Genomic DNA, 21,681 nt, shown 5'->3' with positions numbered 1-21,681 from the left:
ACACGTCTGAAATTAGAAAAATAATAGACGTGACTATTGTATACTTCAGAACGATAAAGTCTCTAGCGGTCACGTTGGATACAAAATCGCTGGTATGACCACGTGGAAACCAGAACAAAGCTACCTGCGTGCTCTGGGCATACAGAAGAATCTTCGGGTGTATATAGAGCTTAAGATCCTTGCCTGGATATACATTTCTCTAGTTGAACCTCTTCTCACAGTGACCAAATGACGCGAATTGAATGTTAAAAATAGCGCGCATGCGAGACTCCAAAACCGCAATACTGAATGGTGGAGCTATCTGGTACACGGTTGGCACCAGGGTATATGGCTTAGCCGAGCAGGAGGCACAATGAGCGTCTCAGGAGTCCCAATAGTATTTTCGTAAAGACGCCATTTTGAATCAATATAAATCAATGTTTAAATGAATTCTAAATAATAAAGCTAGAAGGCGTATCGCTCGACAGAAGAACCCAATTACCGATGTTGTTTTAGCATGTCTGATACTGATATATTTCAAACATCTATTTATTCATAAAAATAGAAGTCAAGTTCTTGAGACAGCAACTAATATTCTTCCGAATTATGGAAATATTTCCGTTCAGTTTTCTCAACAAAAGTATTCACTTATCACTTCATAAACTTTCATTGTATCATTTAAGAGAAAATCATCTGCAATATTTCATTTTATGATATATGTAGATTCAAAGTTTCAAAGTATTTATTTACGTAAGTAGTTATGATAAGAGGTGATATTTGCCAAAACGAGCGCCAGCGAAATTTGCAAATTACGTCGAATAATAACGCTCTTTTCATAACGTGTTTAAGTATGATTTTCATCTGATTCTGCGCTTTTATAATATTGTCAATTGCAATAAAAATATTGATATGAAATCAAATGATGCTAGAAGTATTGTAACTAGGGAAGCAAACAATGATTTTTCAAGTAAAAACAAGTCAGAATTAATTACTATGAATGTCTTTAGATAGCGAAACGGTAAGGTTACGTTGAGGGTTCATTAGAGAATCAGAGGAAAATTGCAGAAAAATATTCTGAGCCAAGCCCCTTGCATACATGTAGATATTACAGTTTCAAATGAAATTAACATTAGAAGAAGTTCAAAATAATATTTAGCCAGAAAATGGACTTATTTCAAATATCTGCGTCTTTAATAATATTGTTTTCAATGAATCTTGGAATATTATTGAACAAAAATAATAGGTTAATCGTCAGTTCAAATCATGAAATTATTGTCAGTCTTTACAGTAATTAATAAATTATTTTTTGGAACACAAAAGTTTTTAGATAACTGCTTTCGGTAATTCATGTATGAAGATTATAAAAATGTGATGTTTCCTAATGTCAAGAATTTACTTAAGTGTCATATTTGATAGTACATTTATATAAAACACACATACTATATAGTTTAATAACATAATATCGACAAGTTATGATAGTTCTTACTTTTGTCAATTGAATACTATCGGAAAATCCAATAAGTTAATATTATGAAAGGGTATTCACGAAATTACGTGACAAAATTAATAGTAGAAAAAAACAACCCCATCGTGTTCTAGGGGTAAAATAAAAGTTTTGTGCATAAAATTCAACATTTTTTGTCTATGCGAATTTAAAAAAAAAATGTCTAGCTTCGCCCCAAATTAAACTTCCAGCTTTCCGAATATGACATTGGTATTACGATATTTTCATGCAATGTTTAAAAAACAATAAATTGTTAATAAATTTTTGTTTTAAACACTTTTTGAGGTCAAAAAAATATTCAAAAAACTGAGATGAAGGATTTTTAGTTCAACTCTTCTTCTTTCCAAATGATGATAGGACCATCCGGTAAGCATGAATGGTCCCTTCAAAAAAGGGGCCTCCCATGGTTTAATTGCCATTTTGCAAAAACTATTTAGGCCACAGGGCCCATATTTAGAGCATTGATTAAGTATATTAAGAAACCTTTATATTCAAAATTGAACAAATTATAAACAATTTAAAAATTTTCACTTTTCGGTTAAATTATCTGAGAAAAAAATTATCGAAATTTAATTTATAAAAGCTTATTTTGAAGATTTCTCAATTCTCTACAATATTGCCCGTAATAGCAAAGAAGAGTCTTGCATAGGTTCAGCGCAAAACGCAAAAAACAAAATTTGTACCGATTTTTTTGTGTTTTTATTGTTTAAAAAATAACGCATTGACAAAAAATGTTGTGCTCATAACTTTTATTTAACTCCTAGAACACGATGATGTTGTTTTTTCCTACTACTAATTTTGTCACCAAAAACCTTTTTTTTTTTTTTCGTAAGTACCCGAGCCCATAATGCATTATTTTGATTAGTGCGATATAGCGATGAAAATTGATTTGACATACATTAATTCTGCCATTCTGCAATTTTCAGTAGTAGAATCAGTCAACCACTGAATAGAACTTCTCTTTCCATTATCATGTTCTAGAAGAGTGTTGGCTTGTTTTTCAAACTTTGATTTATTTTGTTTTTCTCTAACTGTATTTCATTATTTGCCTTTCAGTTCAATCAGCTATTTCCAGCCCGTCTTTAATAGTATAGATTGGTTGATGGTTGTATCTCGATATTGACAGTTTGGGACTGCGCGCTTACGTAATTCACCCACTGACTCTATGTTTCTTACTCTCATGGATACAAAAAGGAATTGATGAATTCCTTGTAATCTAATCAGGATAATCAAATATTTTAATCGAATTATCGCATTATATTCAGACTTTGACATATGTGAGGCAAAATCGAAGATGAAAAGTTACAAAGAGGCAAGTGAAAGCAATAAAAGACAATGCATATATTATAGAGAATTATATTTTCTGGGTCAGATTGGTAGCTTTGAGAATTGATCTGTGTGGGACAGTTTAATGTATCATTAGTTTTTATATTTAATTTATGGTATGTGGTAGAGTATTGTCTGCAGTCGGTGAGATGTGCTTAACGGATACGGGAAACATTACGTTACTTTATGACAACACTCTATTCAAATATCTACCACCTCAAGATGAAAATGATTCGATAATTTCATCGATTTTGTTCCAAAATACTATATGGTTTGCTCAAAATCAGAATATTTCCGGAGCCTAAAATTTGTCACTAGATAAGATTTGGTTAGTGACAGATGGGTTAAAGTCGAAAAGTGTTTGAAAAAACATACATTTCGATAAGCTCCGACCGTTTATTTACTGTTCTATGCCGCCAGTAATTCCCTGTCGATTCGGTTCGAGATGAAATATTGAAAATTGTAAATTGCACGAAAATCCTGGACTTGAATGAGCTTCATGTAGTTACAAACTGTTCTCAATCAATTTAATTTTGAATCTCACAAATGCCTTTGTCAGTTATAGAATTAGCTTAGGATTTGTGAGCAGAACGAACTGGCGTACAAAAATACGAATATATTCGTAATCACTTTGTGAGATGGCCATTTTTTCAAACAACGTCTCTCATTTTAGGAGAAGACACCTTCATGTTTCCATTAATTGAATAAATCCAGTCTCAAATTCTCACGCTGTTCTCGAACATAGACAGAAGTAGAAGCCGTTTAACAAGGAATCCTAGAACAAGTGGCACAGTAGAATAACAAGCAAAGTAAGGAAATTTCACAGAACAACAAGATAAGAATGAGTAGCTACATGAAGAAAGTAGCAAAGAGAAGTTAGAAAAAGAAGTACATAAGTTTTACAAAGAAACATCTTGGAAGTAAGTGAATAGGAGAAATAGAAAATGGCCACGAATGGCAAAGCATTTGTGGTTAAAAATAGGAAAGCAACAGAATATAGAAGCTCAAAACAACCATCATCAAAAAAATTTAGTACAAGCAAAACAGACGCCGAAGAACAATTAATCTTTATACTGCAAACTTTGTGATAAAGATGACCAAAAAGATATGAGGCTGTGTAAAATTTGCTTGATTCACGATAAATACGTAAGTCCTGCCAAAAATTATGAAATTAAGTGTATCCATACTGTTCGTAATAAGATCAGGTTACAGTTAAAAAAAATTCTCCCTACCCTTAAATAAGGGTTGAACTGTTTGATTTTTTTAAACGTTGTTGTTTCTAGAACTATATAATTTCTGTTTTATTTGCGTTTGAGTTATTATAAAGACTGGAGATTCGTTTTTTGTTGTTTAAAAAAATATAAAATGGAGAATACTCACTCTTACTGTTTGCTTTCTACTATTACAATTATCGATGAAAATAATAACAACACACAATAAAAGAAAAACATAAAAACACATATTCTATTTTTATCCCCAAAAAATTATTCTATAAAACAATAAGAGTATTTCTTGTATGAAACAGAAACCAAAAGTAAATTTTTCTGTTTTCTGTTTTATAGAGGGATCATCTTAACGTGGGCATATTCCCTACAGCTCCCTTATTATAATTTGGGACATCCGGAACACAAAATCATTTTGTGTGATTGGAAATACCAATCTACAAGCTTATTCAAAGAAATAATGTAATTCAATGAATTTTTTCTAAATTACATACTCTATACATATATCCTGTAGTAAATAATGGGTATGTTCAAATGACGATTTGAATTTACCTTGTGTTGAAGATAATTGATGTAATCACCTTCGTTTGGTTTTCATTTATCACTATAAAATTGCAAGTAACCACAATAACAATTATTTTTTAATCTGACAGCAACGTACAAAGCATGATGAATAACTCAAGTTTTCAGTGCAGCTTAACATCACACGTTTTATAATTAGACCATAAATATAAATTCAATTTGCTTTAGAAGTTTGCAATAAGTTCTGAAAATATGATAAATATATATTTTTCTCTTCGTTCCAAAAGCTGCGAATAGATATTTCCTGATTTGAATTCAGAAAAGTATTAACCATATTCTTGAGAATGAGATAACTGAAATTCTTAGTCATTTCGTAAAATTCAATCGACCGAAGCACTTTCTCGAACGCATTAACCTTAATTAGATCTAAAAAATGATCATTCCTTATAACGAATATCCATTCATCCTGACCCTACTACAGTTATGAGTTTTTCTTTGTAAAAAACTCATTTTTTTGATAATAAATTTTATTGGTTTCTCCATAGGCGTTTCGTAACGCAATGCAGAAGTTCTAATTATAAATTCAAAGTTTGTAATGAGACGTTTTTGTTTATTAACTTTTTCATTACTCGCTCTACTTATTCGAACATTTTGGTGCGGAAAATATGTGATTGTGTTGAGAGTCACGTATTAGGAATTGCACTTTCACAACGCAGATCAGCCTTTTTTAATTAAGACACTTCATACCGACGTTCATACTATTAACAAACTTCGTAACCTTCAAGATGGAACTTGAACTGATTACGATCATTAAATACCAATGAATAATCTTCCGATAAAATCACGTAAGCCATTGATTGAAGAATTGCGAGCTAGTAGTGCGTTGGTTGGCTGCGACACTTCTAATTTAGCGTTAAATAATAATCAAACAACTATTTAGTCTTCATTAAACTTGAGAATAAAGCTCGGTACCCTAGTCAAATAGAGCTATTGATAATTCTGCTGAGAAAACAGACAAATCTTGGTCTCTTTTGGGAAGGTGATCATCACTTTATCAAGCTTGTGTGTAGATCACTGGGAATTCTGGTCTCCGGGGAAACGAACGAGAAAATTCGTTACCTCTCTAGCTTTCTAAAAACATGTAAAAACCTTCGAGAGGTACCTTAATATTGGTAGAATTCATATATTTCTAAGTACAGGCTTTCAAATAAAAATAGAATAACTATAAAAGAACTGTTGCTTATAAAACATACCTTGTATCATAGGAAGTTCAAGTATGTCTCAATAGTTTCAGCCCAAAATATATCAGTGATAAGTATCTTTTTTTTGTTAATGGATTATTAACTAACAAAATTAATAAGTCAAACTAAATAGAGGGCCTCGTGCTCCTCAACAAAGAGAAAAATTTTTCATGAACAACTTGAACATCTATTTCGCGTATTTGCATAAGAATTCTATACCGTAAATATTTCTCATCGACTTACTACTCTCCATCATATACTTTGCGAGATATAAGTGCCCAAAAATCTTTAATTGGACGTGATCCGGCCAAAAAATTCTGTCGTCTTCAGCGTGAAGTTGACCACAAAATACACTAATTTAGTGAGGCAGTTGATGATATACTTTTCAGAATTAACAGCTCCACCACTTTCTAGATCCATATAAGCTCGCACTCCAAACCATTATTTTATCAGCGACATTATTTTATCAGTTGAACTGCAGGTTTTCCTTTTAATTGGAGTATAATTAGGACACTTTAGTCTTGTTCGGTATTTCTAACCATTTCTTACTGATTCCCGCAATACGATACTTTTTGAAATATGGTATTCACAAGTTAATTTTCTTATGGAAACTTCAACTCTATCTTCTGCCCTTCTTGGGCAAAATAGCATGGTAAATGCTTCTGCGAGATATATTTGGTTTCAAAAAATGTGAACTATGTCAGACGTACGGACCTGTATAATGCAACTGATATAAATAAGACTTGCCTAGCTTATGTTAAAACAAAGAACAATTTTTTTTTCACAAATTCATCACAAACTGTTTTCAATCTCCTTAATTTTGGGCCAAAACTATTGGATACACGACACACTTATTGTGATAAAATTTGGCCCTTATCTTGTTTCTTTTGTACTCTTCACTTGGTGTAAAAATCTCATTTCCTTCTCACCCCTCGTATTTACAAAAAAATTTTTAGTCGATATAAAATTTTTAATGTGTGTGCAGGACTGGATTCATATGGGGGAATCACCAAAAATATGTTACTGCGAGATATGCATTCGTGTTCATCCGTTCGGAATTTATTTGTAATAAATAAGCAAATTTTCACCATTATGTGTTTTATCACAACACAATAACTCACGAAATATATTGACATTCACGAGAAGATATATTCTTCACAATGTAGTGAATAGTTTGTCAACTAAAATACTAATTTGTGGATATTATTTGAAACTACCTGTGTGTAAATTAAATATATGGAACATCTCAATTATCGGCTTGTACGATTTCCATAAATTTTTGTGTTAAAGGGTCTTGTGATAATGCCGGTATTATGATGGTATTTACATTGTTGTCAGATCTTTCCTTTTTCCGGAACAATAATGAACTTTGTTATTTGAAATAGATTACCCCGTATATATCTCGCTTTTAGAAATCGTTAAGAAATACTCATTATTTTTTATTTGATTTTCTTTACACCTAAATGCCATTATTTCGGATTTTGTGATAGGCGTAGAAGTCAAAAAAAACGTGTTATATCTTTAATAATTTATATCCCAACCGAAAACCGAAATCCCATGAGATCTACTATCAGTAAATTAGTAAAAAAGTTTAACGAAGCTGTTTCAGTAAAAGATTTATCCAAATCAGGGCGCAGAAAAACTGAATCAACTGAAAACTAATCTTTAGATGTTGGTGTCCTGTTATAAGACGATCCACACTCGAGTACTAGACAAATATCCAGGAAACTTGATGTAATGTAACATCCGTAATAAATATTCCACGTGATAATAAATTCCATCCATACAAAGTAATGTTGGTTCAATAATTGTCAGATGACGATTTTGATACACGTGAAGAGTTTGTAGACCGAATGATGGGAGAAGGTTACAATCAAAACCATCCAAATTAGTAATGTTATGTTTTGCGATGAGGCCACTTTTTGTATTAATGGAAACGTGAATCAGCATAATTGTAGATACTGGTCACGTAATAATCCTCGTCAGATGCGTTAATCCCACACCCAATATCCCGAATAACTGAATGTATTGGCTGGAATAATAGGCGACAAAATAATTGATCCCTTTTTAATTGAGGGTAACTTAAATGGCCCGGCGTATTTATATTTATTGGAATATAGTATTATATCTGAATTGGCTCGGATATTTCCAAATTCAGGTAAGTATTTTCAATTGTATCTAAAAAATCTTTATTATTAGAAATTTTCAGACAATAACAATATCCCAAACAACAATATTTTGCTATAACAAGATGGTTCCCCACCTCATTATGAGTGTGTGGTGCGGAAATACCTAAATGTGTTTCCCAGAAGGTGGATTGGAAGGCTTGGTTTTATCGAATGGCCCCCACGGTCACCCGATATGAATCCTTGCCTGCCATGATTTGGAGAAATATTTTACTGCACCAGTATCGTTAAAGTTTTTATTAACTTACTGACACTAGACCTTGTTACGAAATTTGTATTAGCACAAAAATTATTGAGGAATATTCAAATTAAACGAGAAACCATCTAAATATATAATATTTATTGTAACTTTGGTGGAGATACTGTGAATGTAGCTATAACAAATATAAATATGAAACAAATTTCATTATTTTCCGGAAAAAGGAAAGATCTGACAACAATGTAGATACCACCACAATCACAAGACCCTTCTACACAAAAATTTATGAGAATCGCACAAGCTGTTTCCGAGATAATTGACGCGTTCCATACATAAATCTCACTCTGTATAAGCAGTTAATGTGTACTGCGCTTTTTCGATAGAAGGAAATTTTTATACTTTAGAAAAATCGAATATTTGAAAAATTGTACAATTCTGTTTCTCCTTTGCTCAGGCTTAATTTTTGGAAGGTGGTTTGCACGCGCGCTGGTTATATTTGATGCTCTCTCTGCTTTTCTGGTACGATCTTCATATCTTCCATTAAATATTCTACAAACATATCTCGTAGAAGACGTGTTGTTTCGTTTTCTCTCCCACTTAATCCTTCAAGCATGATACACAATAAAATATCAACTGTACGTGAATTACGCATAATCCCTACTCCCCTGATCTGTGATAATAAAAAATTCATGTGTCTGATTTTCTAATAAGGTCTCGATTCATTACAACACATTTATAGAACTTGAACCTTCTCTACAACCAGCGATAGGACAATAGAGAAATAACTAGAAGAAGAAGATATAAATAAAATAATGTTATAGGAAGGTTGAGCCAAGCAAAGATACTCCCGAAAACCTTTAACATAACCCTACAAAACGTTCCCATTGTCCTTTATATATTTTCTAATTTTCATGCATTGTTACCATATTCCGAATATGTTTATATGAAAGTACTGAACGCTCTCTTGCTTTTACAATTTTTATAAGGTGAACTGTTTAAGTTATTGTCTTCAGAGAATCGAGGTAGTTATTGAAACGCGCGTCAGACAGTGTAATTGTGAATGTTGGTGTAGTGGTTCAGTATAACAATCACCAACGGTTCTAGAAACTCCAACTTAATGTTTGCCTATCTTATATTCTGAACAATCATCGTCTTAATAGTAAGAAAATTTATTTTTGCACGCGTGGAAACATCACGTGATTTAAGATCCCTCAACCTACAGTACAACTCAGAACTCAGTTATTCGACTTATTTGACTATATTGAAATACTTACATTTGAATCTGGATAAATTAACATATGTTAATACTTTGTTTTACTTATTAAATTATCATTCTAATATACTAGGATTGGCTATTAAATATCGAGGCTGGTGATATAAAATATTTAAATTTGATATTGACTGGCACGGTATAAGATCTGGCGAATATGGTGGATGGATTAACACTCGGTTGTTGTACTTGACTAGAAACCTATTGACTGATAGTGCGGAGTGAGGCACCAGTTTTGCACACACTTTTGGAATGTTAAAATTTGCCGCACGAGTACTTAGTCTTTGGTCTGATCGAACAAGATTACTAATTTGTTCCATATTTTCATCCGTTTTTTGACGTGAAAGAGGGACATGAATATGAATCATCTTCAATATATTCTCAGTCATCTTGAAAACGTACATCCACTAAAAACCACGTGGACGCGACGACAAATATTCATTGTCATACACTTGTTTCAATGAATTATAAGTTTCAGCTGAAATTTTGCAAAGTTTCCAAAAACAGCTCCCATACAAACGAAGGCAACGGCTACAGATACAGTAAACAATTTATTTGAAAGAGTAGGCTTCAGGCTAAATAGCTGACACTCGCTAACTTTTGGCGTATACGTAGTTTTTCTATAGTAGCATCTCGTTACTTAATAGCTGCACCTCGTATTTATATCGTTTTTTAAAACTGACAAAGGGTTAATATAGTAACGAGTTCATTTGTTTTATTTGTGGTGTTTACATATAACAAAGTAATGTTAGACAGAGAGGCAGATTTTGTGTAGAAGGCTAATGCTGAATACATATTTAGGATTCAAAATAGACAAACTTGGTAAACTATGGATTCCCCATAAAGCTAGTATGCTCCGTGTCAAATCTCCATAGCTGTGATAAGGAAGGCACCTGAAAATTACGAAATATCTTGTTTCACACATAAAAATCTCCCTTGGCTTACATAAGTTTCAAAAGTAATTAGCATTCCCTTAGAAACATCGATGTTGCCAAATTCACAGGAACCAGTACAGTCTACCAGTGAATATTAAGATGACAGTGATTCAATACGTGATCCAAATTTGTTAAAACAAAAATCAAAAATCAAATTAAGGACTGATGTACTCTAATGATATAGCGAAGCTATTTCTAGATACGGCTAAATAGAAGGAAGTGTTGAATTGTTTTTAGACAAAAAAATCATTTGGAGTATGAATTAAGTGGATACACGAAAAACCCTCATTTGATTTCTATATGGGAGAGTACAGCAAAGCTACTTCAATGGGACAAACATATTTGACCTGTAAGAAATTCCTCAACTGTCGGTAAAGTCAATGTAATAAGGGCGCCGTTGACATTAACAAAAGCATATTCCCACCATTACATATAAGGTTGAGTGATAAGCAATTTGTTAAAGCGTTGGGCAAGAAAAGAGAGTATGGAAAGCTACAGCTTTTAGCGAAGTCATATAGCTTCTATCCTAATATTCTAGTTAACCATAAAGAAGTAACCATATGATGAAGTTGCTCTATTTATGCTGATAAACAGACGAACAGTAATGTTGGAATCAACTCCACACAATAATCACCTGTAATTGTATTTGCAGATAATCTACCAAACTTACTCCTTCAGCTTTTCAACCACGGTTAGTATTCTTCTTTTTTTTTCTTTTTCTTATTTTAAGACTATGTCTTGTGTTTTCAAAGAGGCAGCCTAAGTTGTGACTCCGAGGACCAGCTTTCATACCAGCGCTTTGGTGGTCTTCCAGGCGGTCTGCTTGTATTGGGTCTCTCTTCCTTTGCGATTTTCGCCAGTCGATCGTCGTCCATTCTATTGACATGATCTCTCCATGCTCTTCTTCTAGCTCTGGCCCATCTCACTATATCCGGAACGTCACACATTCTTCTAATTTCATTGCTCCTTATTCTGTCTCTTAGTGTTTTCCCTGTGATTGAGCGTAATGTCTTCATCTCGGTCGTTCTAAGAGTCCGCTTAGTAGCTGCAGTCTCCGCCCTCGTTTCTTTGGCGTATGTCATTACTGGTCTGACACAAGTTTTAATCCCGATATCCTATATGCTGTTGTTGTTTGCGTTTTGACTTATTGTTTCAAGTTCCTATTGCTCGTGATGTTAACCCCTAAAGACATAACCTGCTCTACACTTTTATTATAAATTGCCAGTTTGCATCTTCTTGGTTCTCTCGCTATTGTCAAGGATTGTGTCTTTTGTGTCGGTTAGCATAATCTTATATATTGTATTTTTCGAACAAGGTCATCCCCGATGTTTCCACACTCCGTATTTTGTTATCATCATAGTGATGGATCCATTAGTCATCCATTATCACTAATTGTGCTAAAGAATGTCCTTTGTCTTGCAATAAACGATGACTCTGAATGATAATAAGAGTTTGTTTGAGTGCATCTGTGAAACCTTCAATTTCTCATGTTCAATACGGGAGAATGTATATTATGTACCATGTAATCACCTTCAAATAATCATTTATTAAGCACAAGTTGATCTTGCAACAAGAGGAGTGATAATGGATGGTTTTAAACTTTTTCTCATGTGGTATAGAAGTGCTACATAATCTGCTTGTTCATCGGTATATGCCATCTAAACTCACGACATCACCTTTTTACTACGAGGATGGCCCAATAAAGAATACCCAAAAATTTTGGAGAAGAATATATTTAGCTTCATATACTTTTCCTAGCGATTAACTGCCGACATCACCTGTCCATTGTTGAAATATCTTTGACCACCAAGCTCATATTTCGGGTCTGGGAACAGAAAATAATCCGAGGAGGCTAAGTCTGGCTGATAGGATGCATGAGATAGTAAATAAAACTTCATTCAAATTCATCAATAATTTTAGCCATTGCAATAACCGATATGTGAGCTGGTCCATTGTCTTGATGAAACTTCACTTTCTTATTAGTCAAATTGGGCCATTTTAACTTGATTTCTTCTCTAAAATTTTTCAAGAAGTTCGTATAATACTCGCCGTTGATGGTTTTCCCTTTTTCAAAAACGCCAATGGGAATTATTTCACGCACATCTCAAAAAACCAACGTCATGATCTTTACCTGCAGATGGAACGGTCTTTGCTTTCTTTGGAGCTGGTTTTCTATTTTCATCCCATTGTTTTTTTCTTTCGAGTGTGAAGTGACACACGTTTCATTCAGGGTTTCATCTAGTACCGCTTTGTGGATTTTCTTCAACATTTCTAGAGTCGTCACCTCGTTTGGTCAACTACTGCGATGCGATGTTTACAAATTTACTGAGAACGTTCACTATGAATGGCTGCCAAACAACGTCTTGAAACATATAATTTCTAATACAGTAATATGTTTCAATCAACTACTTTATGTCTATAGCAGGCAAGGTACTTCTGAGACCACAAATTTCTTTGAATTTGCGTTGGCGCCAACTCTTTCAATCACAAGTATTTAATTACATCGCGTTGCACGACAGATCCATTTTGATACTGAGATATGTGCATGAGTTTATACATTATAGGTTTCGAAGTGACATGATAATGATTGTTTTCATTAATAAATGAGTCAGAGATGGAGCAAAGAGATTTGCCTTTATATGAAAGTTATAATCTTCTGTGTATGGATAATATGTAAAATTTTCAAGTATTATGATGATATAATTATAAAATAAAATGTACCCTTTACCCACCATTCGCGTGACAGATATGGAGCCATAAATTGTTATTCTCACCCGAAAAACCGCTTATTAACATAAACTCGATATTTTTGGATAAGCTGGGTTCGACTATATCTGGTTTAATTACGTTATAAATCAGGATCACATATGAAAGCGCGATACCAAAATCTCATTTGCGAAATATGAATTGAGTTAATTTTTACATTTTATGTATAGGATTAACATTTAGTACAAATTAGTGAGATAACAGATGAAATTATATGAATTTCATTATTTTAAAATCGTTAACATACATTTACAAATTAAATGGAACGTACAAGGTGTTTCAAACTTGGAAAAGAAGTTTATTCAAGATATGAGAAAAACATATGAAAATTATTTGACAAGAAGGCATATCGCCATATTAAAAAATGAGACACAGCCCACCGACTTTTATTTATAGTAATTCAAGTTACAAATCATTTGAAAGGTAAAGTATTTCTCTAGATGACAATACAATATTTTTTCATCACACCTCGGTACGTACCATCGTCCTTAGAAGAAGGGACGAAAGTTTAAAATTTAGTCTCTACAAGAAGTATAAGCGCGGATTTGAAATCCGCCCTTATTTGGGAGTAAATGTTGAACTTTCGTCCCTGCCACTAGGTATCTTCGACCGATGTATGGAGAAAAATCTTATACACTACTCGAGCCGAAAGTTGAAATATCGGTCATGCGCGTCGATAATCATGACGCGCGGGGTCGAAAATTCAGCTTTCGTCCCTTGTAGAGTCATATATTATTGTAAATATATGAAGTCTACGTTTAAAATATTTCTACTCAGTTTAGCTATTTTTTCTTAAATTGGAGTTAAATTAATTTTTTGATATTATTGATTCATTCTATCTTGTTTTTCTTTATATATCATTGATCGAATAAGAACAATGCTAAGTATTATCTGTTCATACACCCTTGTATTTTGATCCAGAGCCTGGAGCTATTATTTTGAAACTTCAAACTCACCATATACCTTTTTCTCCAATTAATTAAAAATATTGTTGAGAGGATTGATAAATATATAATTTAGAAAATAGTGCATATCTACAAGTTTGTAGAGGGACATGATCAAAATGATGAAAAATTCAATTTTGGTATCAAGTTTCCAATTTAACAAAAAAGATTTTTCTGCAAAAAATCTCGTAACCAAGAATTTTCCAACGACACTTGCTTTTGAGATTACACTGTAGAATTTCCTTTTGTTCTAGGTATGCCAAACGTGTTATAGGAACAAAACCCAAGTCGGCGAATTATTTGAAAGCAGATTATTCATGACATTGCCACTTTTCGAGTCTCATTTCAACAACGGTCGACTTACATTAAAGTGTGTCGCCAAAATTGGAGATTTTTATCAACAAGAAACCGAGATTATATTTGATAATAGCAAAGATCCCGTCCCCGAGAAAGGTAAGTGGTCTCTTATAGTAAAGTCAAATTCCTCTCAAATGGATAAATCTTGAAAACCACCTCAGTTTAGATAGGAATTTATCCTACATATTTGATCAGTTGTAAACTTCATAGTATGTACACACAAAATCTCAACAAAGTTTGTAAGTACATTTTCACTCAAGCCGTTCCGTCGAATTCAGGAATTTTTGTTTTTAATTGCAGCTCAATTGTTCAGAAATGCCATTATCGTTCACTCTTGTGAATTGTGAATTGAAAGGATATACAAAAACAAAGTGAATGAAAAATGAAATTTGTCTCACAACTTTGATAACCTAAAATATTTATTGACACTATTTTTTTACTCATTGTGATATTGATTTTAAGAAGAATGTCGGTCGTAGTTATGGTTTCAGTATCAATTGAAATAATTATTAAGAGCTCTGTGGTTCAAACTAACAGCTTATTGTTCTAAAATATTCAATTCATACACGATAGAGATAATTGATTAATAAAATTTTCATATATATCCTCCGCGTGCTCTTATGATCGCAATCAACCCTCTTGTCATGATCAGAATTACATTATCGATAATCGGTTGACAAAAATCATATCCAATTTCTCTTAATACAATTTTCCCTTGCTGGGACTTAGTTCCTTAGCCTTCTACTCAATATAACAATTGGGTTAAGGTATGGAAAATATACTGGCTTCCTGTCACCGTCCTTAGAAAGTCGTTAACATTTGAGTATAAAGTGTGTGCATTTAATGAACCATCTACTACATAGTCTTTATTACTTCCATAGGATATTTCCTCCTAAACATTATTCCAGCTATCATGGAATATGAACATGTCATGGTAGATCGTTTACGATACGATCTCTTAAGAAGTTTTTCATTTATCTCAAATGAGGCACATTGCCTGTGACTTCGATCTTCTTGATAAAGTTAGTACTGTACGTATATGATCTTCCATCTCCAATTGAGGCAACAATTTCAAGTTTTTTATCTATGTGTCTCTCTCGCACTCATAGATTTCCCTATCATTACTCTCAAAATTAAGAAAACGTTATTGTAAAGAAAATGTTCAGCAAAATTTGAGTAGTCGTAATCATTTCTTTCTGTCGACGATATATTCTGAACTGAAAACGGAATTTGGGCAATCATGTTTTTGAGACATCGAGTTTGAAACACTGATAAAATCGGTCGAAGGGCTTAAGTGAAAATGATCCACAAACTTCGTCGAGATTTTCTTCGTTTTCATAATACTCGTATAACCTGTGTTGCTGAATAACGACAACACACTAGCATATCACATAAAAAATTCATGACATCAAACTATCTTAAATTCCTCAGTATGATTTCTCCATTCCATATAACGATTTATGTAGCTCAGTTACTCAGACAATATTCAGCTTCCAAATAATTATGTGAAACGTTCATAATATTCCATAAACTCTACTATTCAAGCTTTCTTTTATACAGTACAGAAGATTCTTTCAGCTTATTTTATGCTTCCCTGTACACATGTATTAATCTAGGGGATCAGCAACAAATATTTTCACTTTTTTTACTTTCCTTATTACTTTCTGTTGCCCAATATCTCAAAAATGTTACCGTGTATGAATATTTATCTCTATTTCAGCCTGGTTATAATTATTAATTACTTCACAACATTATCGAACATAACCTCAACCACAATATTTTATTATTAGAGTGCAATTAGTAATGCTGGATCTACCTAGTGAACAATGAAATGAACCCGATAGAGTTTTTGTGTAATAATGTTTGATGTCAATTTCTACAAGTGCATCAATCAGTTCATTACATATATATTGATAAAACTTCATTATACAAAACTGTAATAAACAGGAATATTGAATAGAAACCTGGTCAATGTTCACTCCAGGACGCAAACCCTTGCAATTCATTCAAATTATAACACTGTACCAAAAACATAGATGTCATGCTCGAGCTAATTGATCAATATTATCATGACACAACGTCAGATCAAAGTTGATAACTAGCATCAGCAAAATACTACATGATCATTTGTTTCTTTTGGACCTTGCACAACGGGGCCAATGCACAAAAGAAGACAAACGTTGACTGGTGCATTGAAATATTGGGAAAAAGAAACATCGCTGGTCATATACGTAAGACGGTTTATACAATTATTATTCTTTTTCAACTAGCTACACAGTTGATTTGATAGATTTCTAAAATAAAACTCTGATTAGTACTGAATGACTTTGAGAACAAAGTGCATCTCAACGATTATCTGCAGCTAGATTTTGCGTTACAAATTCATTCTTTGCAGCTACCTCAACCGGAATAAGGAAAATAGAACATTGATTATAATGCTTGAAAGAATCTATCAATCTTAAGAAGGTCCTTTGGCTTTATTGTAAAATACAATTTATTACATTATGATGAAAAAAGTTTTTCTCAATAGTTTGAGTCTTTACCTAACGCATCACTCGATAAGTCATGTGATTAACTAAGAAAAACAATTTTTTTTGCCAAAAATCGATACCTAACATTTCGATGCCGTGATTGTAGAATGACTTATCTTTTGCCTCAAAATAGGCTTCTTCAGTTTCAGCATTTGCTTCTTCATTTGTGCTGAGTTTCTCAGCGGCGAGCATTTTTTTGACTACTAATAGTAAGTAGTCACTGAGGGCCAGATTTGGACTATACAGTGGATGTGGAAGCAAATCGAAATGTAATTCGATCAATTCAACCATCTTGGCCGTCGATTTGTCTTGTTAAAACAGTGGTTATACTTGGACATATGAGGCCGTTTTTCGTTGATTTTTGATATTTTCTATTGATTGTCTCTCCATTTTGGAGATATTCGATTAATAATATTTCATGCGCATCCCAAAATAGCAATAATCTTTTTGAGAGAGGCAACTCACATTTCACCATAAATACCATATTACTCACCATAATTTTCACACAAGGCTCGTAAAATTCGTAGAGTTTGAAAAAAATTATTCTCAATTTTTTTTACATTAAAATACGATTAAAATTCCACGACAGCATATGTATTGCCTTGAATTATAAGGGGAAAAAGTTTTTCAATCTTGATCTGATAAATTTTATTTTCCACTGAAGGTTTGAGGATCTTTTCAAGTAGTTTTCCTATTATTAGGCCAGATATTTAAACAGCAATTCTAGTACTACGCTTTATCTACGTATTTTGTTTATCCCTCTCATACCCTGCACACTCATGGCTTCCTGATTTTATTTCAGCTCTAATACTACTCTTCGAATTATTTTTACAGATTCTCCACCAGAAGTTGTCATATTTAAGACCTGATGGAATATTTTAATATTTTAATATTTACATATGCTTCGCATATGTAAATATTCCTCCTAAATTCGATATTCATTTTCAATAAAAAAATCCTTTCTACGGAATTTTTATCAATGGTCATACAAGGGCCGAGTTTTTATCAACCTCCGATATGGTATAAATAAAAGACAAGTTCGTATATAACAATAATTTTATTACCAAAAGATTAGTACACTTAGGGCTACTTTTTTTTCGACATAATCACCGAAGAGATTGAGACATTTGTCATATCTGCGGACAAGCTTTTCAATACCCTCTTCAAAAAAAGTTGCCCCAAATGTAGCCTAACCGTTCAGGAAAAATAAAGTACCAAGCAGACCTTGGAACTTCTGGAAATTCCGTAGACAAAGCAGTAATGGTGAATCTGTAGTTTTCTCTAACCATTCTGTAGAAACTCGTTGAACTAGGTCAACTGAACGACACGTTTGCGTCCTTGGCTACCTTCAGCATTCACATCATTACGACCATCTTTAAACTTTCAACACCATTCACGCACAACACCATCACTCATGAAGTTTTCCCCTTACACACGACTGATTCTCCGATGGATTTCTGCTACACTATGGCCTTCAGCCTCTAGAAAACGAATCACACTTTGCAATTCACATTTAGCGGGAGCATTAAAACTGGCGAACATAAATACGTGGATGTAGCACAACGCCGACTGACGCCTGAGTGTCAACAATAACGAAGTGTGTAGTACTAGAGCGTGACAGTCCAATTAAGCCAAAGTAGTAGAAAGAATCAAATCTGTCCGTTTTTTTAGTCTCATGTACCTCCGTGTACATCATGATAAAAGAAAATCAAAGATCAACATATAACAATGAAAATCCTTATTACAAAATCATCGTACACATTATATTACTTAATGTAACAATACTCTACGAAGTTGACAAATTTAACTGTATCATGAGGAGTTTCTCCGTCAAAATTACTCATTATTCTACTTAATCTCAAGAGATGCTGCTCATTGTCCTCAGAAAGGCTTTTTGAGGGTAAGTAATCAAGAGATTAGGGTTAAAAAAAAATTTAATCTCATAACTCTTCAATTTCTTCATCAACATACGTACATTCTAATTTCCATGGAAATCACCAACAAAGCAATAGTTATTTCTATAGAAAAAAGAGAAAATTGCTACTTTTCCGCTCAAGGATAAAGTTTCTAGCGGAGGGGAGTAATCATTCAGGAAGGAGAAGGTACTTTAATTCCATGTTAGACATAAGATTTATCCGACTCCCTGAAAAACAAGTTATATTTAAATAATTTCTTTATTAAACTAACGAACAAAAGTTTTTAATGAGCTTAAACTAAGAAATAGGTACAGTACAACTTACAGGCACGTTATTTTCATTCTTTCATTTCTGATATTCGTAATTTGTACATTATTTATACAAATGTTAAACTTTTTAAGCAGAGGTTAATTGATACCACTAGAAGTAGTAACTGGAGCTAATACAGTTTTCGTGATATTTCCATTAACATTATTATTCATCTGGTATCCCCCGAAAGTACTCGTCCTTGGTTGATCATAACCAATCCAATTACCTTCAGTGACTCCCATAATTTCTTTCCAAATTTTCCGCTTTTTGCGACGGATTGCTGCACTTATTGCGATAGATATTTTCTATAAATGTCATTATAATTAGAACCATTCTATGACGACAACTTTGCTCTCTACAATGGGGCCAGGAAATGTATACTTTAAAGAAAAAGGTAGGCGGGGAAATTATTTATATCCTTTTCACAGTAAATAGAGAAAAAAACTGAATTGTGTCAATTTTTTGGTTTGTAAAGTATAAGTTCATTATTCTCGAATCACATGAAATGACACTTTCACAACTGTAGGATTGTCAATTGAAACGATTGGTTAATTATATTTTTTCTTTTGGTTTCAGTTACAGCTGAAAATAAAACTTTCACCAACGACTACCGTCAAGTGACGATGTTTTCGATAATAGCTGCCATTGTTTGTGTATTACTGTGAAATAAATTTATGTAACAGAATTAAGGATATTCAATATTCATAAGAAATGTTATGTTTAGCTTAAGTCATTTATAAAATTACTTTGTATAATCAGTTCTATTAAGAGTAATAAAAATATTTGTACGACGTTTGTTTTTATCACATTGTTCCAAAGACTAAGATCCTAAATTCAGAGAGTGTTCCAACCAGGTCAACTGCAACTACGAGGCTTATCGGATAGATTTTTCTTACGTTGTGCCACATATATTTTTGTTCTACACTTATTTGAATAGAATTGATAAAAATGATGAATTTTTGGTTTTATCAATTGCCTAATACTACTGGATTTAGTTGAGACTCGTCAATTACAAAATTTGAATGACTCGATGTGGATTGTTTGGGAAATTGTTTCGGTTTTCCTTCTTCATCTATACTTAGAAGATACATATTATTCTACTGCTTGCCTCCCAAAGAAGGCCGATGTTTCTGAATGTATGTATAAAAATAACATGTACAGTTTTCTTTGAGGCTGCTGAGTTTGCTACATATGTATTTCATCGCTTTTTTTTATTGTTCAATTCAATTTTTAGTTGAGCAATTGCTTGGTTCAATCACAGCTTATTGGTGGGAAATCAGATTCTTGCCATGTTTCTGAACTTCTTCTCTTCCTCCTATCTTTGGTAAATTTTTGCTGTTCACTAATTTTTTCAATGATGTAGTACAGTCCTAGATGGTATCTTGAATTGTTTTACTACAGTATTTAACTGCATTGTTGAAGTTTTCTTTAGTTTTAAGGGGAACATTTATTAATTTGTGCCAACTAATCTTCGAAACTTCTCCCAGTTCGTAAATCCATGTAAATAGCAATAAAGCCATTAGACAAAAGTAATTCCCAAAAATATGATATCTTGATTCTCTACCTTGAATTTGAAATACTTGTACATGAGTTTTTAATGGAACTTTTGCGTCAAATTTCTAAGAGCCAAAGTTACAGCTTATTATATTAGAATCTAGAGTGAACCCACTAATATGACTGAGCTATAATTGCAAAATAATCAGCATACGAAAAGCGTGATTCACAAGCGCTTTCCCACAGAAGTTTTGAGATACTCCGAAAAAACGTACATGGAATAAAAACCTCGATAAAAAATGTAATGAATACATATGCATAATTTAATTTGGATATTTATTTTGCTTGGAGCCGAAAAGAAGGTATAATAAAATACTCTCACTCCCATTTCTTTAAAAACAACCAGCGTTTTCGGTTTACATCGAATACGAAGGCTCATCTCTACTCCTGCTCTAACACATTTATAAATCAGAACAATCACTTAACATCACGTCACACTGTATGAAAACTGATAAAGCCCTACACTAGAAATCCAAATTCCATAAAGACATATCCCAGTATCGTTCCTAGCAACGTTTGATGATCATTACTCAAGTTTTAAATAGTTAGCATAACGAAAATGTGAAAAGAATGGTAACCACAATGAAGGAATCAGAAATATATTTCGATGTAGTGTATAGTCGTGTATAGATTGAGCATCTTCAACTTAACATTCACATAAACGTAAATGTGTGACTTCTAGACAAACAATTGAAGATTTTGGTCTTTAGAAAAAAATTGTGTCACGATAAATACTACGAATAATAACAGAAGCACATACGGAAGAGATATCTCTTTGCAAGGCTAGAGATATTACACCACATTGGTGTGGAGACTAAATGTTAAACGAGGAGTAGAAATAATAAGGTCGATCACACAGCAAAAACAAATCGAAATATGACTTTCAGCAGGAACTTATATTATTATTAACTTATTATTA

The 21,681-nt window shown here is 32.9% G+C and overlaps 1 protein-coding gene across 2 annotated transcripts in view; it reads left to right on the top strand.

Moving 5' to 3' along the window:
* The window catches only part of LOC130446476 (uncharacterized), a 123,187-nt gene extending 103,188 nt beyond the window's left edge, over positions 1 to 19,999 (top strand). Inside the window, exons 5-6 of one of the 2 annotated variants that reach the window (XM_056782752.1) lie at positions 14,350 to 14,548; positions 19,785 to 19,999. In XM_056782752.1, the coding sequence (XP_056638730.1) occupies positions 14,350 to 14,548; positions 19,785 to 19,873 (288 nt within the window). In that variant the 3' untranslated portion in view covers positions 19,874 to 19,999. The remainder of the gene's footprint in view (positions 1 to 14,349; positions 14,549 to 19,784) is intronic. The other variant, XM_056782753.1, reaches the window with a different exon arrangement.
* The last annotated feature ends 1,682 nt before the right edge of the window (positions 20,000 to 21,681 follow it).

This window comes from Diorhabda sublineata, chromosome 7 (genome assembly GCF_026230105.1).
Source record: "Diorhabda sublineata isolate icDioSubl1.1 chromosome 7, icDioSubl1.1, whole genome shotgun sequence".
Lineage (NCBI taxonomy): Eukaryota > Metazoa > Arthropoda > Insecta > Coleoptera > Chrysomelidae > Diorhabda > Diorhabda sublineata.
Note: the sequence above shows the minus strand (reverse complement) of the source record. Positions and strands in the feature narration are given on the sequence as shown.